Here is a 23,015-nt window from a genome sequence, read left to right as displayed (position 1 = left end):
ATTTCTTGCCTTTATTTTGACTGAAAAGTCTTTATTTTGGCCTCAGTCTTGAACTATCATTTAACTTCTTACAGATTTGTAGTTTGAGAGTTACTTTTTTTTTTTCTGATGAGAAACCTGCCAGTCAAATTTTCATTCCTTTGTAAGTAATCTATTTCTCTCTGTCTTGACTTGTTCACTAGTACAAGCATGCTGTGTCTAGGTGTGCACTTGTTTTACTGATCTTCCCAAGACTCGTCATTTAAGAACTCATGTATTTCTTTAATTCTGGGAAATAATCAGCTATTATTTCTTAGACCCATTCTCTTTATTCTCTCCTTTTGGAATACCTGCTATCTTAGTTATCTAGTGCTGCTATAACAGCAATACCACAAGTGGGTGACTTTGAGAAATTTATTTTCTCACAGTCTAGGAGGCTAGAACTCCAAATTCAGGGTGCCAGTTCCAGGGGAAGGCTTTCTCTCTCTGTCAGTTCTGGGGGAATGTCTTTGTCATCAATCGTCCATGGTCAAGGAGCTCCTCAGCACAGAGACCCTGGGTCCAAAGGACTCACTATCCTTCTGGCTCTTGTTTCTTGGTGGTATGACATCCCTATGTCTTTCTGCTTGCTTCTCTCTTTTAAATGGCAAAAGAGATTGACTTAAAACACAACTTATTCTTGTATTTTATTGACTATGCAAAGGCATTTGACTCTGTGGATCATAACAAATTATGGATAACATTGCAAAGAATGGGAATTCCAGAACACTTAATCGTGCTCATGAAGAACCTGTACGTACATCAAGAGGCAGTTGTTCGGACAGAACAAAGGGACACTGAGTGGTTTAAAGTCAGGAAAGGTGTGCGTCAGGGTTGTATACTTTCACCAGACCTGTTCAATCTGTATGTTGAGCAAATAATCTGAGAAGCTGGACTGTATGAAGAAGAACAGGGCATCAGGATTGGAGGAAGACTTATTAACAACCTGCGCTATGTAGATGACACAACCCTGCTTGCTGAAAGTGAAAAGGACTTGAAGCACTTAGTAATGAAGATCAAAGACCACAGTCTTCAGTGTGGATTACACCTCAACATAAAGGAAACAAAAATCCTTACAACTGGACCAATAAGCAACATCATAATAAACAGAGAAAAGATTGAAGTTATCAAGGATTTCATTTTACTTGGATCCACAATCAACAGCCATGGAAGCAGCAGTCAAGAAATCAAAAGACGCATTGCATTGGGCAAATCTGCTATAAAGGACCTCTTCAAAGTGTTGAAAAGCAAAGATGTCACCCTGAAGACTAAGGTGCACCTGACCCAAGCTATGGTATTTTCAGTTGCATCATATGCATGTGAAAGCTGGACAGTGAATAAGGAAGACTGAAGAAGAATTGACGCCTTTGAATTGTGGTATTGACCAAGAATATTGAATATACCATGGACTGCCAAAAGAATGAACAAATCTGTCTTAGAAGAAGTACAGCCAGAAAGCTCTGTAGAAGCAAGGATGGCGAGACTGTGTCTTACAAACTTCGGACATGTTGTCAGGAGGGATCAGTCCCTGGCAAAGGGTATCATGGTTGGTAAAGTACAGGGTCAGCAGAAAAGTGGAAGATCCTCAACAAGGTGGATTGACACAGTGGCTGCAACAATGAGCTCAACCATAACAATGATTGTAAAGATGGCGCAGGACCAGGCAGTGTTTCCTTCTGTTGTGCATAGGGTCACTATCGGTCAGAACCGACTCAATGGCACCTAACAACAACAACCACAACCTTGTAGATTGAGTCCTACCTTATTAATACAACTGCCATCAATTCATCCCACCTCATTAAAATTATAGAGGTAGGATTTACAACACATAGGAAAATCATATCAGATGACAGAATGGTGGACAGTCACACAATACTGGGAATCATGGGCTAGCCAAGTTGACACACATTTTTTGGGGGAACATAATTCAGTCCATAATACCTGCTAGTCATGTATTTGAACATTTTCCTTTTTTTTGCTTACATGCTTCTTACCTTTTTATATTTTCATGTTTTACGTGTTCTTGTGCTGCACTTTTGTGTGGCTTCTTTAGATTTCTCTCTCAGTTAATTCACTCTGTTCAGAGACAAGGTTTTTGAAGTTTAAAATTTTAATTTTTTTTTTCTAATTTGCACATTTTTTATACAATCTCATTCTTCTCCATGTGGTTTATATTCGATCCTTTATTTCCTCAAGTATTTTAAACATACACATTTAAAGGCACTTTCAGACTGTTCTGTGGTGTCTAGTTCTTTGGATGTAAATTCTCCCATTTATTGAGACTGATGACTTGCATGTGGTTTGTTCATTTTTATTTTAAGGTGATTGTCCGTAAAAATCCCAGGTCCTGAGATTGTAGAAAATATCTAGAGGATAGTCTCACATTTTCTTCTTTGTTGGTTTTTCTGGCTGTGGACAAGTTTTTATGTTAACTTCTTTACTTAGGGATTCCAAAACATATTGATATTTGAATTTGGACCCCACACTTAGATGTCTTGCAGGCTTGGGATTTTTCTTTCTTATAGCTGTTTTCTCTCTTCTGAGCTCACGGTTTCCACGGCCCCAATCCAGGGTTGCCGTCCTCTTCTTAGCTAGTTGGGGTGAGGATGGGGTTCTAGTACTTATTCATAGGCAGAACAGTCCAGATGACTCCTTTGTACCTAAAGAGATCAAACTTTCAGTTCTCCACATGCATGTATTTTGACCTGGACACACAACCCTGCCGTAAGGTCTGCCTCTGTCTGGTCTAATATCCCATGAGCTGGTTCAGTTTCAGCTTGTAGCCTCAACTCTGTGTCTTGGTTTCTTCATTGTCTCTAAGCTTGGTTGTATATTAAGTTTTCGGGGGGTATATTTTATCTAGTATTTCTTTGTGATTAGAGCAGAGGGACAAAAGACACTTTGCTCTCAGCATGTTGTATTTACCAGACTTCTGATTATATTCGTATTTAAACATGTTTTTTTATTTGTTCCTTTTGCAGCAAGCTATGTGTCAAATCCCATTTGCAAGGGTTGCTTGTCTTGTTCAAAGGACAATGGGTGCAGCCGATGTCAACAGAAGCTGTTCTTCTTTCTTCGACGAGAAGGGATGCGTCAGTATGGAGAGTGCCTGCATTCTTGCCCATCAGGGTACTATGGACACCGAGCCCCAGATATGAACAGATGTGCAAGTGAGTGACTTTTGTCAGCCTTATTTTATTGTTTATGAAATTTAGAAAAGAGCTAAGTTGGAAATTTTGTCTAAAGAAGTGGTATATTTGTAATAATAACTAAAAACCCCAAATCCACTGCTGTTGAGTTGATTCCAACTCATAGTGACTCCATAGGGTTTCCAATACGGTATATCTTTATGGAACCAGACTACCACATCTTTCCCCTGCTGAGCTACTGGTGGTTTCAAACTGCTGACCTTCCAGTTAGCAGTTGAGTGGTTTAACCACTGTGCCACCAGGGGTACCTATACATTTGTAGTAGGCCCCAAAATACTGTAAGCTCAAACTTAAAAAAAAAAAAAAAATGTGATGGGGTCAGAGAAGAGGACTTGCATTTTATTTTTTATAGACATGTATCACCCATACTTTTTTTTTAGGTTACCAAAATATTTTTTCATAACAAGGATCTCAATTCTAGCAGAAATGAGATGAATTGGAATAGAATAGAAAGTAGAGGAAGGCTATTGGAACAGTCAGAGATTAGAAGTAGTGTCTGTGAGTAAAGAGTTCCAGAAGCTTTTGAAATAGAGTCAATTAGATTTGGTAACTAATTGCACTGGGAGAGAGAGAGAATCAAATTTGATCCTGAGGATTCTAGCCAAGTGTAGATAGCTTTGTCATTAGCAAAGATAGACATGTATAGGCTTAGAGGAAATTTGGGTCTACCATCATTTCATGGAATTGTCTGGGTTAATATCTAGAGGGATACAACTCCCAACAAGTGTCAAAAGACTGACTAGTTTTTGCAAATACATGTCTTGTCCTTGAGGTGTATGAGTTGGTTAGTAAAAATTAGTGAATTAGTAATTTGTCTGTTAAGTTGTCAAATTCCATAGGAGGATAGAGTCCACCTTGAAATGGATTCCTGTTCAGATTGATTTAGACAACCTGTGGAGGGATTTGAGTTCACGACTATCCCGTGCACTTTTCATTCTAAATCATCAGTGTGCTAGGAGGGTGACACAAGAACATAGATGGCTCTAGGCATATATTCCAAGTTCAAATCCCAGATTTATACATACTGTGGATGGACAATAGGCTGATCATATAATGTGTCGCTCAACCTGGAATGTTGGGAAGTAAAAGAAGCTGCTATTAATAATTATTCAGAGGCATCGGGTGTAAGCTGGGATAAAACCAAACTCGTTATTATCAAGCCACTTCCGAATCATAGCGACCCTACAGGACAGAGTAGAACTGCCCTGTAGGGCTTCCAGGGAGCAGCTGGTAGATTTGAACTGCTGACCTTTTGGTTAGCAGCCAGGCTCTTAACCACTGTGCTGTAAGGGCTCCAAGCTGGGATTGTCATGGGCAAACTGGAATGGATGGATACCTCAGCTATACCTCAGAGTTTATCAACAAAGTATTCCTTAGAGTGATAGTCCCAGGAAGGGGTTAATAAGACATTAAGGTGAGTTTGATATCTTTTCTCAGAAATGAAGAGAGCAGTGTTTGTAATTCAGTGTTCTATAGAGAATCTACTTGCGATTGAGTTTATACTCATTCTGTAATGGGTTATACTTATTGTAAGTGAATGTAATCAATTTTGTAGCTTACTGACCTAGAAGAAATCGTTACTTACCAGGCAGGAAGTACTTATTAGCAAGACTCCTATGAACCAAAGTGAAAGTGGAAATTTATTTAATTCTTAGTATGTGAATTTAGATTACCATGGTTTTTTTCATACTATTTATTTCCTCTTTTTCATAGCTGTTTTATACATATTGCATATGTATTACATAATTATACATGTTCCATTCAGAGGATGAGACATTTAAATTGAAAAGCTGTCATAGACTTAGAATTTAAAATCATGCCTACTTTTTGTTTCTTAAGATATTGCTCAGCAGTAGAGAAGAAAGATGTACTTCAAGCATCAGTAGCTTAAAAAATTCCGTAGGTGAAATGTGCTCATCTGTTTTCTGATCACTAAAGTCAGACTGTAATTGTAAAGCAGTCTTTCTTCCAAAGGTTTATTATCTTTGAAGTGTTGGCTAACCTATGAAATGCTGACTAAAGTAGGCTTCTTGGTAAACACAGTATGAAGCTTATGAAATTCAAACACTTGTATAAAAACCAATTCAATAACCATTTGAGGCATGTAGTGAGTATATATATTAACAGACAATAATATTATCCCCGATACTATATTAAACCAAACCAAACCCACTGCTGTCAATTCTGACTTACAGTGACCCTATAGGACAGAGTAGAAACTGCCCCATAGAGTTTCCTAGGAGCACCTGGGGGATTCGAACTGTCAACCTTTTGGTTAACAGCCATAGCTCTTAACAACTACGCCACCAGGGTTTCCAATACTATATTAGGTGATACTTATATTTTCTCTTTCTAATTCATTGATAAACTCATTTACATGATAAAGCTTAATTTTTTTTTAATTGTTATACGTATTCCTTGCAGAATGCTTAGAAAATACATAGACCTAAAAGAAAAAAAAAAAAAAGCAAACCCAGCAAAACAAAATAAAATAACAAAAATTATTCCAAGATAGCAAAAATTAACATTTTGGCTTCTGTCCTTGATATTTTCTTTCTATGCATATTTATGTCTTTTCCCACTTATAAATATATCATTCTTCCATTGTATAACATGTTTAGTTTAATGAATTATGAACATTTTTCATGTCATTAACTACAGCTACATATATTCTACTGAATGTATGTACCATAATCTATTTAGCTAATCACCTGTTGAAATTTTGCTTTTAGTTTATAGCAGTTCTGTGAAGCACTTTCTTGTATATACATTCTCTCTCTCTCTCACAAACACACACAGTTTTACACATTTGTTGGGTTTATTTTCTTAAGATAAACTTTTAAACATAGTAAAAATTTTTAAAGATTTTTGATCTGTATTGCCAAATGACCTTCCAGAAAAGTTGTAGCAGTTCACATCTTCACCAATAACAGATATATTTCCTTGCATCCCACCAACACTGAATGTTGTTGACAAAAATTATAAAAATACATTTTTTGTTTTAATATGCTTTTTGGGATACTAATGAAGTTTGACACATCCATTTTTCACATGAATATTGGTATTACAGAATATTTACCAGTATCTCTGGCTTTTTATTTTTTTTCCTATTTGAACAATGGCCTTGTTCTTAAAAATTAAAAACAAAAAACTTTAAATGAAGTATCGCACACAATTCTAAGTTCATGAAAGAGAATTCAGTGAATTATCCCAAAGTGAACACACGCATAAAACCACCACCTAGGTCAAGAAGGAATGTTAGTCGCACCCTAGGAACCCGCGTTGTGTCTCTTCGCAATGACCACCCCTCTCTCCTCCATCGTAAGCACTATCTTGACTTATAATCAAACACATGTACATGAATATGCATGAGAGCACTACAATCCCAATGTCCAAACAATAGGATAACTAAAAAAGTATAGTATATTAATAAAAGGAAATATACAGCACTGAGAATGAATGAACTACAGCAACATAGATAACTCTCAAAACATAATGTTGAATGAAAGAAGCCATAAAAATAACATATACTGATAATTCATTTACATACATTTCAGTAATAGGCAAAACTAATTTGTGATGCTAGAAGGCAGGATTGTAGTTCTTACTCTTATACATTTAATGAGCACCTACTGTGTGCTGGCTTTGGTACTAGGTACATGGAGATATAATAATGAGTAATAATTAGCTTTTGCCCTCAAGTTGCTTATGGCCTAGTGCAGTGGTTCTCAACCAAGGGAAATTTTGCCCCTTATGTGACATGTAGTGATACATGGAGACTTTTTTGGTTTTCACAGCTGGTGGGGATGCTACTGGCCTCAAGTGGATAGAGGCCAAGGATGCTGTGAACAACCTTTTCAACAAACAATTATCTGGCCCAAAACATCACCAGTGCTGAAGCTGAGAAACCCTGGTCTAGGGAAAAGACAAACAAATCAACAATTAATCCAGTGCAGTATGACATACAGACTGCTGATTTAGATTCCATTCTGTTCAAACTATTCTGCTATATGTACTTTTACTCATTTGATTTTTCAAATAAGTATATAAAGTAGGCTATGCTATTTCTCTTTCATCAATGAAGTTACTTAAACTGGGTAAAATAAACTTTCCAAAGGTTGGAATGGGTTGCAGCAATAAACGAGAGGAAACTCACGAAGAGCAGTGGAGGTTTTCAACATGATTAGGATTAGGGGGGAAAAAAAAGCCAAACAGGTGGGAAGAATAGAGGCTGGAAGCATTATCCCTTGTTAAGTAAAACACAGGTTCCAGTGCCATTGAGTCAATTCCAATTCCGACTCATAGTGACCCTGTAGGACAGAGTAGAACTGCCCCATAGGTTTTATAAGGCTGTAATCTTTACAGAAGCCAACTGCCACATCTTTTTTCCTGTGGAGCCACTGGTGGGTTCAAACAGCCAGCCTTTTGGTTAGCAGCTGGGCACTTAACCATTTTAACACCAGGGCCCCTTTTCCCAATACTATCCCATTGCCATTGAGCTGATTCTGACTCATAGTGATCCTGTAGGATAGAGTAGAACTGCCCCATAGTGTTTCCAAGGACTGCCTAGAGCAGCCAATCTCTTAACCACTGCACCACTAGGGCTTCAGTCTTTACAGAAACAAACTGCCACATATTTCTTCCGCAGAGCACCTGGAGGATTTGAACTGCTGACCTTTAGGTTCGCAGCTGTGTTTTACTACTGTGTCACCGGGGCTCCCCCTCCAATACTACTAAAAAAACTACTAGCAGGTATTTATCTGGGGAGGGAAGAGAGGGACAGACTGTGTTTTGGAGGACAGTTTAGGTTACTTTATAAAGCTTGTAAATTTAGCAAACATTCAAGGCTTACCTTTTATATACTAGGCAGGAATGTGTGCTGTTAGAGAAATGGAGAAATACAATGTAATAAGGACTTTGGTAGCAATTATATACTGGGTGTTTAGGGAACCCATAGGGGATCTCATCTAACCTGCTCTGGGGGGTGGGTGGATTTTAAGACTGCCAAAGAGTGTGTTACCTGAAACAGTCCCCAAAGAGGAGTAGGAAGGAATTAGAGCAAAAGGGAAAAGGGCATGCATAGCAGAGAGTCAGCTGAAGTTTGGGACATAAGTTTGAGGAATAGAATCCTGGAAGATGAGGATGGAGGATTTGTCAACTGGGAAGACACACAGTTTTCTTCTTGCTTTGGAATATCTTCTGGTGGCAGCAAGGGAGATAGTTTGGAGAGTGGACCAGACGGGATGCATGAGAACCAATTAGGAGGCTGTTGTACAATTCCAGACAAGAAACAAGGATTTGAGATGAAGGGGAAGACCAGGTTTAGGAGATTAAGGAGATAGAATTAGCAGGAGTTGGTGGTTGGGCATAGGAGTAACAGAGAAGGAAGAGTCCATGATGACTCTCAGATTTCTGTTTAAGGATGGCATAAATATTGGTGGCATTCAATGGGAGGGAATACAAACATGAGGTAAATCCGGGCTTATTATTATTGATTTTGGTTTTGGTTGAAGGTGCCCCAGTAACACAGTGGTAAAGTGCTTGGCTGATAACCAAAAGGTCTGTGGTTCGAACCTACCAGCCGTTCTGAGAAAAAAAAGACCCGGTGATCTGCTGCTCTAAAGATTACAACATAGAAAGTGCTATGGTGCAGTTCTACTCTGTCCTGTAGGGTCACTATGAGCCAGAATTGACTTGATGGCAATGGGTTTGGTTTTATGGTTTTTGTTGGTTTTGATTGGCAGTGAAAGGAGTTCTAGTGTAGAAACGTTGAATTTGAGGTGACACACTCATGTAGAGATATATGGTAGGGAGTTGCATATCTGGGTCTGCTTTGGATAAAATCAGGTTAGGGTCTTCCTGCTATCCTGGTACATCTTACATCTCCTGATAATATTGATTATAGATGGAAATATTACCAGGAATATTTATTATGTTTAAATGCTTACCAGAGTACTACTATACAGTCACACCACATTCTGGTGGAAATGAAACCGTAGTATATCTGCAATAACCTAGTACCCTTCAAGAGTTCTTCAAACAGAGGTGTATATGTTGGGGAAATTATTTCCCCATCCAAATTAATGGCAAACGGAACCACCCTGCATGCAGTTGTGAGGTTTGACTCTTATGTGCCTCTCACTGCCTCTCCATTTTTCTCCCTGTGGTCCTCCTTGGTCATGACCTTCCCTCTTCTGCTCTGGACCATGCATTCTTATCTGCCTTCTCATCTCTATTATTCTCAAAAGCAGGAATTATTATGACATACTGATGGAAACTTTATGCTGGAGTGAGACAGTTTGTGAACTGAAGTGTATTCAAAATCACCTGATTAAGCCAGGGCTTTGAACTGGTTTGGTCTGGTTTGAACCCTTCCTGAGAATTTGCATTTTTAAGGAGTTCCCTGCTGAGGATTTGCATTTTCACCCAGATATACTGAATCAGAAGCATTTTCACCCCAGATATACTGAATCAGAAGGCACAGTTTAACAAGTTCTCCAGGTGATTCTTATGTATAACTTCTTGGGAACTTATTAGAAATGCAAATTCTCAGCAGAGGTTTTGAGAACTGGAATAAACCAACTGGAAGCCCTGGTTAAAGTACAGGTTACTGTGTCCCATCCCTAGAGTTTCTGATTTAATAGATCTGAGGTGATGCCTGAGAACTTCTAATATGCACTTTTAATTAGCTTCCAGGTGATACTGACATTGCTGCCTTGTAGACTACACGTTGAGAATCACTCTACAGTATAATCACTCTATGGTGTTTCTACCTGCATTTGAAGTTCCTTGTCACTAATTATGAAATAGAAGACTTACTTAGTAAAAGACAAGTTTTAGTACTGCTAAGAAGAGGGGGCATCGGCAAGGTAGTTCAGTGGTAGAATTCCCGCCTTCCGTCCAGGAGATGTGATTTGATTCCTAGGCAACGCACCTCAAATGCAACCACTATCCATCTGTCCGTGGAGATTTGCATGTTGCTTTGATGCTGTGGAGCTTCCAGACTAAGGCAGGCTGGGAAGAAAGTCCTAGCACCCTACTTCTGAAAAATCAGCTGGTGAAAACCCTATGGATCACGATGGTCTGATCGCCTTGTGCATGGGACAGTCATGAGTTTGGGGTAACTTGATGGCAGCTAACAACAAGCATAGGAAGGTATTCTGAGGAAATATGTCTCCCTTCCCACCTCCCTTGTTATCATATATTAAGTTATGGCTTCTCTTGAGCTGATGATGATAGAATACACTGGCTTCCAAAAAGACTTCTGATGCCCCCAAATGTCCCCTCCTCTGACCCCCTTCTTTGCCTCCCCCACTTTCTCATAACTCTCCCTTCTTTCTTCTGTAAGGTTCCCACTATTTTATAAATTGTGAAACATACAGTATTTTATAATTGTGTCTTGATATCTTAGGATCTAAGTTATTCTATTTTGTCGACAAAGGTTCTGACAAAAGATTTTGATGAAAACATAGCTTTTACACAAATAGTAATTTAAACCTTTATTTTATACCATACTTTACAAGAAAGTTCAGGGGAGTGTTTGTGGGCAGCAGATAGGGATCATGGTAGACTACTTAGGCAGGCAGAATCCTGATCACTCCATCCACAGCTGGCTCCAGATCGGTCGGTGTACTAATGTTCTTTTTGACAGTGGGTGAACCACACAGTCTCTGAGCCTGTGTCCTTGTCTGTAAAGGCCAGGGGAGCAGGGGTCTATCTATGGAAAATAGCACCTATGGCAGTTAGTTTTAAATTGCTGAATGACCTCTCATAGCTGGCAGTGGAAACTGAGATGGCCAGTTGAAACTGCTCATTAGCACCCCTCCTCAAGTGCCTCCCTACCCACCATACCTTCGTTATGCCTCTGCAGGGAGGACTTTGAGACATTTTCACTAATGTTCTGTGATTCTATGAATGCCTCCGGAAGTTACTGCCTTTCAGCATTCTAGACCTGCCCCCTCCTCTCAACTCCCCTTGGGAATGGCTATTGCAGTATCTTTCTCCACCACTGTGATCACATCTGTCCATTCTCTATGTTGTACTAAGCATTCCTTCCCTTAATTTCAGCCCTGGACATGGCCGCAGTTCTTAAAGATGATTTTTTGCCAAGGGAGAGAGTAGAGGAGTAGTTAATAAAACATTTTTTGAGATCTCTCAGCAACCCTATGAGATAGGATAGCATTTACATTTTACAGTTGAAAAGACAAGCTCAGAGAGGTTCAGAAACCTACCCAAGGACACCCAGTATGAAGCAGAACCATGAATGGAATCCAGGATGCTCTCTGACGGCAGTGCCCATATTTCTTTAACCATACCATGCTGCATCTCTTGGGGAAAACAAAATAACGAAAGCACATTATTGGATAAGTTTTAGAAACTGTATTTTTGGTATGGGGATAGGTCTTCACTTTTAACTAGCATGCTGTGAAAGGATGTTCTCTCGTGCTGTTTTCATCTCCAAAGAGGGACCTTTTCCTAAGAGGGTATTCTGCAGAAGGCTCTCAATTGATTAATAGTTTACTGCCAGCTGGAGAAAGCTCATTGCCCTGAAGTGGTCTTACATCATTATATAAGTGTTGCTGTTGTATGCTGTCGAGTTGATTCCAACTCATAGCAACCCTATGGGACAGAATAGAGCTGCCCCATAGTGTTTCTCAGACTGTAATCTTTACAGGAGCAGATCGCTAGGTCTTTTCTCCCATGTAGACAATGGTGAGTGTTCGAACTGCTGACCTTTTGGTTAGCAGCTGAGGTCTTAACCAACCATTTCACCACCAGGGTTCCTAAGGGCAGCTAAATCAAAAACCCATTGTAGTAGAGTAGATTCCAACTCACAGAAACTCTATGGACAGAGTAGAACTGCCCCATGGGGTTTCTAAGGAGTGAGTGGTGGATTCAAACTGCCGAACTTTTGGTTAGCACTAGCAGCCAGTTAATACCCTGGCTATAACTTGGTAAGGTTATAACTTGGTAAGGTTATAGTTCTTTAGGAGGACTATAAAGATGGCTTTACTGTTCCCTTTTTTTATCAGAACAAGAAACCCTTACATGCTGAGTATCTTGATTCTTATGCTTTCTTCTGAAGAAAACTCATTTCTGCAAGATATTTGGATGCACCAGTGACTATAGGATAGAACAAAACTTTTGTCGATTGATTTCAGTTTTAGGAATTGTATACAAAAGCTTGGTCTCATCAGGGCCACAGTTTAATTGACTGAGGCCAGTCAGTCAAAGGCTTGGCATGTAATAAATGCTCAATCAAATAAGTGAAATGTCCCAGATGGCTTGGAGTCTCTAAGAGCAGGAGGGAGGGCTCAGTAATATTAGCTGCTCTGTTGTGACAGACATTGTGCTGTGTACCATTAATAATGGACACATATTTAGTTTTATTTTTTTTGGCTAGATCTTTTCAACAGCTTTATCCAGTAGATACGTGACTATCAAAATCATCAAATAGTACGTAGCAGAGTTGATACTTGAACGTGTGTCTGACTGATGACAACTCATGTTCCTTGTCACTGGACTGCATGCCTCCCTGAATGATTTTCGATTTTGTTCTAAAGAGGGATCACTCTATAAATTTGTGAAGTAGATAAAGCGTAATTTGAATGTGTTTTTATGTTTAATGAGCATTCCTATTTATTAACTACTTTTATCATTTCAAATTATATAAGGATAAAGAAATTAATTTCTTGATGATTAGATGCCAGATATGTCTTATCTAGGGAGGTGGTGGTACAAAGGAGCACCCTCCCGCAGTAGGCCACTATTTATCATGTGAAAGCCCCTTTCAGTGCCTTTATTATTTTTTTTAGGGAGCTAGCATGCACAGTGATGAGGACAATCAGACAATTCATTTCTATTATTTAAAAATGCTGTAATAAGAAATAGTTTAAAATATGCCCAATCTCTTCATTCTGTAGATTGAGTTCAGATAAAGAGAAGCAGTAATTTATTGCATTGTGCCTAAGAAAGCAACTAATAACAGCATGTTTCAAATAGTCCTTAAAGGAGAGGATGTGTTATTTAATTGATAAGTATTTCCACTGATTAACTGGTGTGTTTACAACCCTGCATGGCCCCTGTCAAGGATGAAGAAGTTGCCTTAAACTAAAATTTATGCACATAGATCTGAAAGAGACCTTACTGACTCTTCCTTCTCTCCTCCCTGCCCCAGACCCACACTCCCTAACAAATGTGGCTACTGAGGCTCATAAGGGAAATATTTCCTTGAAGTCACACAGTTAGTCCACAGCAAAGTAGGCTTAATGTCTGAGAATATTGACTCTAATGGGATGTTCTTTTCATAATACTGTTACTTAAAAAATAAACCATGTGATGTAGAGAAAACTATTATACACAGTTACAAACCTGAGTATTAAAAAAATCTGAATGTTTATTTTTTCTTAAAAGAGTGATCAATTTAAGTTTTTCAAATCCCAGTAAAGATTTCAAGACATAAAATTTTACCTTCTAAAGAGGGAAATCACTTTGCAGTAAATCACATCTTTAACAGAACACAAGATTGGAAGGAAAGCTGGGCTCTGATGTGAGCTCTGACGGTAACTAGCTTTGTGACCTTAGACAAATTATAGAATACACTCTGAAATAATAGCCTTCTAGTTCTAATATCTCTCATAAATCTGTCTATAAAAACATCTCAGAAAAATAGTCATAGGCATGGTTGGCAGTTTCTTTTTTAAAAATTGGTATCTTGTGACTATATGTATGCATATGTATGTGTATATATATATATTTACTTTTATTGTTGAGAATATACATAGCAAAACACACACCAGTTCAGCTGCATATACAAGTCAGTGACACTGATTACATTTTTGAAGTTGTACAACCATTCTCACCCTCCTTTTCTGACTTGTTCCTACCCCCTGAACAAACTCAGTGCCCACTAAGGTACCTGTCTAACCTTTTGAGTTGCTGTTGTCAATTTGATCCCATATAGATAGTTCTTAAAAGAGTATAATGCTCAAGGCAGACATTATTGTAGTTAAGCTAGTTTTTGTTTGGTTTTAAGAAGACTTCAGGGGATATTTTTGGTTTAAGGTTTAAAGATTATCTCAGGACAGTAGTTTTGGGAGTTCTTCCAGCCTCCATGGCCCCAGAAGGTCTGGAGTCCATGAGAAATTGAAATTTTGTTCAGCATTTCCCCCTTTTGGTCCGGACTCTTCTATAAAATGGTTGATCAAAATGCTCAGTAATGGTAGCTAGGCACCATTCACTTCTTTTGGTCTCAGGGCAAAGGAGGCAGTTGTTCATAGAGGCAATTAGCCATACCTTCCGTTTCCTTCCCTTATTCCTACATTTACAGATCAGGTAACAGAAGTTCTGAGAAGTTTATTGACGAGCCCCAGGTCTGCTGCCATTAAATGGCACAGCTGAGACTGTATCTTCTTTTATCATCAGACCAGCTTGATAGGCATGACAAAGCTACCTTTCCACATAAAGCTAGATGAGTACATCAGACCATGTTGTTGTTGTTTAGCTGTGTCAGGTTGGCCCCTAACTGATGGCAATACCATGTACAACAAAATCAGATCGTTGTGATCCATGGAGTTGTCATTAGCTGGTTTTTCAGAAGTAGATCTCCAGGTCATTCTTCCTAGTCTGTCTTAGTATGGGAGCTCCACTAAACCTGTTCAATGTCATAGCAACATGCAGACCTCCACTGATGGGTGGTATCTACATATGAGGTGGATTGGTCAGGAGTCAAACCCTGGTCTTCCACATGGAAGGTGAGAATTCTACCACTAAACTATCAATGCCCCCTTATATCAGACCATAGGACCAGGCATAAAAGTTATGCTGGTTTTAGCCAAAATGCATTGTTTTGTAAAGTTATTCTCTCTTTAGCCTTTCTTTCCACCCAGTCCCTTCATTCTTGAGTCAATGGCATACCAATCAAGAAATTAAAAGATTATTAAAATATGACCTATTGACAGCTAACCAGGAGTCTTCTTTCTTGATTGATCAATATAGTATAAAAATACTATGGTAAAAGTGTTCCTGGGCAGAGATAGTAAATTCCAGCATCCCGTATTCATTTGATTGTTTGTCTTATACACAAAGCCAGATGGCATATGTAAGACATCACTATGCTTCCCTGAACTTAAATGCTACCATTTGGTGTTTTAAAAATGAAATACTTTTCTCTCTTCCTTTTTCCTCTCAAGGTCCACCAGGGATTTCAGTAATTCTCTAGCCCAGGGGCCCGCAAACTATAGCCTACAGGCAAAATCTAGCTTCTTGTCACCTTTTCATGGGACTGTAGAGCTAAGAATAGCATTTAGAATTTTAAGTGGTTGGCGAAATAAATCAAAAGAACAGTATTTCATGACACAGATGAATGATACTAAATTAAAATTTCAGTTTTCATAAAAATTTTATGGGAAAAGAGCCATGGGTAGTCATTTGCGTATTATCTATAGCTACAGCAATGACAGAGTTTAGTCTGGACAGAGACCATATAGCTCGGAAAGCCCAAAATATTTACTATCTGGCCCTTTACAGGAAAAGTTTGCCAATGCCTCTTCTGGCCTATTTAGAGTGTGAGGGGATTGAGAGATTGTTCTCATTATTCTTGGATGAGTGTTAAGCGGAAAACAAGACATGTATTAGCCTACATGTGCTTTTCCATTTAGTTGAGTAGACAGACCTGCATTTTCCAACATTTTGAAAAATCCCACTAAGATTCAGGCCTGAAGTTTATTAAACTGCTCTGGTTCCACCTTAATATGAAAGGGTGACAGGTTACCAAAAAAGGAAGAGGACAAGGAGTAAGTAACCAAGACGAGCGAAATGCTACTGGCAGAAATTTAAAATCTGATTTGAGATGTTAAATTGGTTTATAATTTTTTTTAAAGTTTTTCATTGCTATCACATTTCTTTCCTATTTAATTTTTAAGTAGTCACCCTCATCTCACCGCCCTTGAATGGATGAAGAAAATCTCTTTAAACACCTAGCTTTGTATTCCCCGAGAATGTGTTCAGGTTTTGCTTTGGCTTACTTGAGCGTGATTTCAAGTATGCCTCACTTGAATATATGAGAAATGAAGTTGACATTTTTTATAGTTTCTGGTTATTTGACCACGGAATTTTATACAAACCTTAGTGTTTCTTCAGATTATTTTGTATGAAAAGGCAAGATATGATATGTAACCTTCCAATACTACAGTGAAGCTACCAGCAACATTTTTCACAAGTTTGAATTTTGGATATTTTTAAATGAACTATTGCAACATTTTAGGTTAAAATGAGTCAGGAGAAAAAAACTTATTTTTGCCTGCGTATATTTCCTCAGAAGTAGAAATAAAGGGCACTTATGAAACCCTGGTGGCATAGTGATTAAGTGCTACGGCTGCTAACCAAAAGGTCGACAGTTCGAATCCACCAGGTGCTCCTTGGAAGCTCTATGGGGCAGCTCTACTCTGTCCTATAGGGTCACTATGAGTCGGAATCGACTTGACGGCAATGGAATGGGTATGATATATAAGATAGAACCCTATAACAATTTGAAAAAGTACTATGTAAATTTCTGGTTGGAATCCATTCATCCTAACTAATTGCAGTTTGAGGATTAAAGTCACTGCTGAGGCCGGGATTTTACTATCCTCACAGTCACTGCCCCACTGGCTGTCATAGGCTGTGTTTTGTGCTTTTCATAAATAGAGCACCTTTGTTATGCTTAGAAAGCAACACTGTGTGTTTCAAGCAATAGCTTTTGAAGGATAAACTTACATGGACACGGGGTGATAGGATGTTTGTGGTACCTTTTACCTATCTTTTCGTTCTCATCTCTGCTTTGATAATCTGAACAACCGTCTGATATAGGTAAGAGTATCTCACTCTTCAGTCTGATGGAGAGGGGGGACTAGAGCTCAGAGAGGATGTGACCCCCGCCCCATGTGACCCCCCCGCCCCACCTGGTCAAAATTACCTTCAGATCTCCATTTTCCTAACTCCTGATTCTTAGTGTTAAAGGCAGATAGTCTTTCATATAGGTGCTCAAGAAAGAATTGTACTCAGTTTCTTAAGCTATGTGACCTAGCATAAAACTACTGTTTACCACAGACCGTGGTCTTCAGATAATGCCATTCATATAATGTTTCTCTACATAGAGTGTACTGTTTGAGCTTGCTTCCATCTGCCATCATGGGCTGCCATCTCTTGGTTCTCTCTTGAGTAGTTGATAAGCTTGCATAATCTTAAGAGCTTACGTTTTTTGACCACTACCTACACAGCAGACACATTCATTAAACTGCAGAATTCTCTCAACAAACCTGTGAGATAGGCATCGATATTACCTCCCTTTTGTAGATGAGGGCACTGAGGGAAAGAGAGCTTAACTGACTTGGCCACGGTCACACCACTAGTGAGCAAGCCAAGATTCTAAGCTTGGATCTGCTAACCACTGTATGAATGGCCGCTATATTCTCAACATGATTCTTATTTCCACTTTTTGGCTCTTGCTCGGTATGTGCTATTTGGCACTTGATATGGTTGAGTTTCATTCTGTCGTTGGATTTCATTCTGTGCGAACTCTCCTAACTAGTGAAGGCAATTTTGATTTAGACCTGTTCCACTGCATCTTCTGTTAATTTCATAACAGTGGCTTTTTAAAAAAATCGTCACTCAAACAGTTCAGTTGTAAGTATAGAACACTGAGTCCTGAAACTTCGGGATCTGTTCTTTGTTTTCTTTTTGTTGAAATATAATGAAGCCTCTAATGAGCTGAGTGTAACTAGACCATGTTACAAAAAATGTAACTTTAGCTTTTAGGACAGTTTTCACCATTAGTACTCTAATGAGACTACTGCAACAGTCCATATTAGAAATGCCTGGTGTGGGTAAAATAAAACTTTATTTAGGGATATTTATAAACCATTGCAAGTTTTTAGAAGGAATGTTAAACAGCAGTATTTGAAATTGTTAGCAAAACCTAAAAATATTTAAACAATTTTAAGAAACCTCATATTAAGTTGCCCAGTCTGGTCCTTTCCACGTGAAAAATTGCTAGGACTATAATTTTGAATGTCTTTTGGAAAAACCTGCCCCTTTAATCTCCATTCAAATTTTGGCATACAATAAGCAGAGAAACCTCTAGGGGTTTCCAAAGGTTGGCTTGATGCATTTTGATTCTTGCAGTTGCTCTCTGAAGACTAAGTGCCCCCTAGTGGGTGTCAGAAAGTCCCCAGTGGTGCAAATGGTTACTGCACTCAGTCAATAATGGAAAGATTGGCGGTTCAAGTCTACCCAAAGGTGCTTCAGATTCGAAGGGCCTGGCAATGTACTTACAGAGAAAAAAAAAGTCAGCCATTGAAAGCTTTATGGAGCACAGTTCTACTCTAAGACACATGGGTCCTCCATGAGTCAGAGTCAAATCAAAAGCAACTGGTTAGTGGGTGTTGGTGACCGCCACATTCTAAATCGAGATGCTGGTAGTTTGACAATAGAGAGCAGTTGAAGAACAACAAGCAGATTCTTATGGAGTGTCAAGACACTGTGAGCACACAGCCCTGATGAGCATCAAAAAATAATGTAAACAGATTCCTCAATGTGTGTCTGAGGGCCTCTCTGCCTCACTGATTTCTTCCCTTTCTCCAGTAATTGATTGTAATATATAGAATTAAAATTTCACAGTTAGATTTAACAAAGATTGATTTTTCCATGCTTTCAAAAGTTTTAATTTTTTGTTTATATGATTGGCCATGCTGAGATATTCAATTAAGAGGTGGTTCTTGTCATCTAGCGTTAGCTGAGAAGACAAAACTAGCTCAACGTGACAAATCTATGGCATCTGTCAGTTTTGCCTCCACCCTGTTTGTCAGTTTTCTTGATTGATCCTAACTCCTTTCTCATTATTGTTACATCGTAGAGAGGTGAGCTTCCCGGTGGTTTCCCTTCCCTCTACTCTCTCTCTACTTTCAGGAGAGTTCACCTTCCTCAGAATTCTTTTTATTCCCCAGATCTCTTTGTATATACTTCAGTTTAGCCACATTATTACTTAACTGCCTGCCTGTGTACCTTTCTCCTCAGTAGACTGAGACCTTGGAGGGCAGGACCCTTGCTTTCCATTAGTGTATCTGCCCTGATACCTGGCCCTGGGTGCTTTTCCTGTCTAAATGAGATGCCATTTTGGTCATGTTGCTCACATATTCAAGAATCTCTTGGGACTTTCTTCGTTAGTCATCAGACCAAGCCGCTAATCTTAAACCTAACTTCATTCTTATTAATTTTAGCTCTTCTATACATACTTAAGAGCCCTGGTGGTGCAGTGGTTAAGAGCTCAGCTGCTAACCAAAAGGTCAGCAGTTCAAATCCACAGCCATTCCTTGGAAACCCTATGGGGCAGTTCTACTCTGTCCTATAGTCTCTCTATGATTTGGAATTGTCTCAGTGGCAGTGGGTTTGGTTTTTTGGTATACATACTTAGATGCAAGCAAAGTACAAACAATTCGTAATGCTGTCCTCCCTTTGGAGTCCCTGGGTGGTGCAAATGGTTAACTTACTGAGCTGCTAACTGAAAGGTTGGTGATTCGAGCCTACCCAGAGATGCCTGGGAAAGAGGCCTGGAGATCTACTTCTGAAAAAATCACCCATTGAAAGCTGCATGGGGCAAAGTTCTACACTAATACACTGGGGTCCATGAGTAGGACCTGACTGGATGGCAACTGGTACCTTTTTTGTATGAAAGTAAATAAAATAAGCAGAATTCCTTACCCACAGCCTTTAAACCTGGGTAACCATCCCTATCACCTAATCTCCACTTGATTCGAGCCACTCTTCATCTCCCCATCCCACACCAACCATGTTTTTTTTTCTCTGTTGTTTATTTATGAATGTAGTTCCCCTTGCTGGAACTCACAGCTGAGGTTCCAAGTGCCATTGCACATGTTACCTGCCACACCTTATTCACATCTTATATTGTTATTGTTTTTAGGTGTTTAATTCTTGGTTTCTCTAATAAGATTTGCAGTCCTTCAAAGCAAGAATGGCTTTTAAAAAATTGTGGTATTAGGGATATTTGCAGTGCCTGTGCAAGCAATTTCGTGATAAAAAGTGTTTACATATTAAAGGAATTGAGTTTTAAATGGTATTTATGTTAGCTCACTTCCCAAGCCTTAAAAACCCACTATATGTCTAGCACTGTGTTAAGAAGCAGGGAATTTGCAGATTGAAAAAATAAGGAAAACTTCATGGCAGAACAGAATTGGAGAACGGAACAGAAAAGAGTTTCTTTGCCACCATAGCACCTAGCACATGCCCCTAATATATCCCTACTATGTTGCTTTTATGTTGCGGAGCTCTGGTTGCTCAATGGTTAGAGCTACAGCTGCTAATCAAAAGGCTGGCAGTTGGACTCCACCAGGGTACCTCGGAAGCTCTATGGGGCAGTTCTGTGCTGTCCTGTAGGGTCCTATAGGGTTGCTATGAGTTGAAATCAACTTGATGGTTTTGGTTTATGTTACATTACAGTGCTCTGTAAGTGCCGCGTTGTCCCCACCCTTGGCTTTAGCACCTCCAGGGAAGGGAATGGGTATTATAATTTTATGTTCTCAAGATCTGGCACAGTACCTGGCACATACTAGGTCCTTGGGGAATGTTTGGAATGAACTGTTGAACTGAATCACGGCGTGTTTTGAAAAAGTTATAATAGGGCCTGTATCGGGTGCTGTGGGAGAACAGGAGAAAGGTACCCAGTCTAGCTTTCAGATTCTTGGCCTGGGGTGAATCCCTCTTGCCAAATGCCAGCCTCGTCAGACTGCATTTTGGACATGGTTTCCCTTGAACAATAATTTTCTCAAACCAATATTGGCAGTCCTCATTTGGTGGATTACATTTTTGAGGAGGCTCTGTAATTTGGAAGCATGTAAGTTGGCTAAACCAGGGTCTTATATTTCTGCACAAGGACTTAAAGCACAGATTGCAATAGAAAAGACCTATGTTTAATAAACTTTGATATACCTGTTTTTTCATGCAGCATAAAATTTTGAGGTTTAACAATCTATTGTATGCTCTTATTGGTATTTTAAAATCCATTTATTTATAAAGTTTACATAGAGATTTTCCTGAAGTGTATATAAGAAACTGTTAACCTGACAGCTGTTTCTGGGGAGTAGGCCTGATGCGCCATTCAGGTGAGGAAGAGGATTTCTATATTTGCCTTCAAACCTTCTGTGCTGTTTTTGGTTTTTATATTTATTATGAGCATGCTTCACTTTTATATAAAAAATGAGTTAATAGAGCAAGTGTGAATCTCAATTACTTAAGAATAACAAGCTTAAGAATTTCTTGGGAGAGTGGCTACAGGCTAGGGGAGAAAGTATAGGACTATGAAGCCCCACAATTAGTGCTGTTTCCAGATCAGAAGATTTAACTCCTGGAGAGGTGGCTGAATGGGACAGAGGGTTGTGGATGGACCTGGAGCTGGTGAGAAAAGGTTTGAAGGTGCTGAAGGATGCAAGTAGACTTCTAGGATAGGTGGCATATACAGTTGCTTCTTTGCAAAAGGCTTGGGGCCATAGGTGAGTTTGGTAGGTTCCAGCTGATGAGTTTGGTGACTGCCTTTGTTGGTTCTATGTTGTGACAAAGAGTGAGACCAGGAGGTTGCCAGAGCTTCAGAAGTTAATGCTTGGCACCAGTCAAAGGTTTTTTTTCCCCAATGCTTTATTATATAAAAATAAAATCAACCAGTTGCCGTTGAAGTTGAGTCCAATTCATGGTGACCCCATGTGTGTCAGAGTAGAACTGTGCCCGGTAGGATTTTCTTTTTTTTTTAATAATTTATTATTTGTTGCTGAGAATATACACAGCAGAACATACACCAATTCAACAATTTTTACAGTAATTCAGTGATGTTAATTACATTCTTTGAGTTGTGCAACCATTCCCACCCTCCGGTTTTGAGTTGTTCTTCTTCCATTATCATAAACTCACTACTCCTAAGTTTCCTGTCTGATCCACAGGGTTTTCAGGGGCTGAGTTTTCAGAAGTAGATCACCAGGCCTTTCTTCTGAGGTGTTTCTGGGTGGACTTGAACTTTCAACCTTTTGGTTAGCAGATGAATGTGTTAACCATTTGCACCACCAGGAACTCCACTTAATTGTATAGATAGTACTTTATTTAGTTTTTTTTAAAAATTATAATGATTTGAGTGAGGGAAATGTGACATTGAACATGTGAAAACAAGACGGTGGAAAGAGAGATGGTGAAATCGGTGTCTATTTTGGAGCCTACAGCAGGTTCAGCATTATCAGTTAAGGGGTATAATTTCATGCACCCAAATCTGAAAAAGTCTGGAAAGGGATAATATGCCCTTTATTCATTCTTACCTGTTGAAATAAAAATGGTTTATTTCAGGATGTTAATATAGTGGCTTTTGTTTGTTTGTTTTTGTAAACTACATTTTGAGGTTACTTTTTAGTTTACTTTTAATACATAAATATATTACAATTCATATGATGTAAAAGTATGTAATTCTTATATGTTTCAAAATTCCATTAATACTTCCCAAAATTAATTTTTCTAAGAAACTTCACACACACACACACACACACACACACACTGCAACATGCCAAATACATCCTGCAACCTGTCTTTTTTCCTTAACAATAGGTCTTAGAGCTTATCTCGGGCATTGCTTATAATTCACCTTGCCTTTTTTAATGGGTATAGTATTCTACAGTTTGAATGTATCATATTTTTATTCTACTTAAGTTTGGAGAACAAATAATTAAGCTTTCTTCTAGTATGATTTATGCCTGAAGAAAG

The 23,015-nt window shown here is 38.9% G+C and overlaps 1 protein-coding gene across 1 annotated transcript in view; it reads left to right on the top strand.

Annotated features, from left to right (window-relative positions):
• The first annotated feature begins 2,287 nt into the window (after window positions 1-2,287).
• RSPO2 (R-spondin 2) overlaps window positions 2,288-23,015 on the top strand; it is an 88,619-nt gene continuing 67,891 nt past the window's right edge. The window contains exon 1 of the mRNA XM_003408433.3: window positions 2,288-3,188. Within this exon, the coding sequence (XP_003408481.2) occupies window positions 3,107-3,188 (82 nt within the window). The 5' untranslated portion in view covers window positions 2,288-3,106. The remainder of the gene's footprint in view (window positions 3,189-23,015) is intronic.

This window comes from Loxodonta africana, chromosome 14 (assembly GCF_030014295.1).
Source record: "Loxodonta africana isolate mLoxAfr1 chromosome 14, mLoxAfr1.hap2, whole genome shotgun sequence".
Lineage (NCBI taxonomy): Eukaryota > Metazoa > Chordata > Mammalia > Proboscidea > Elephantidae > Loxodonta > Loxodonta africana.
Note: the sequence above shows the minus strand (reverse complement) of the source record. Positions and strands in the feature narration are given on the sequence as shown.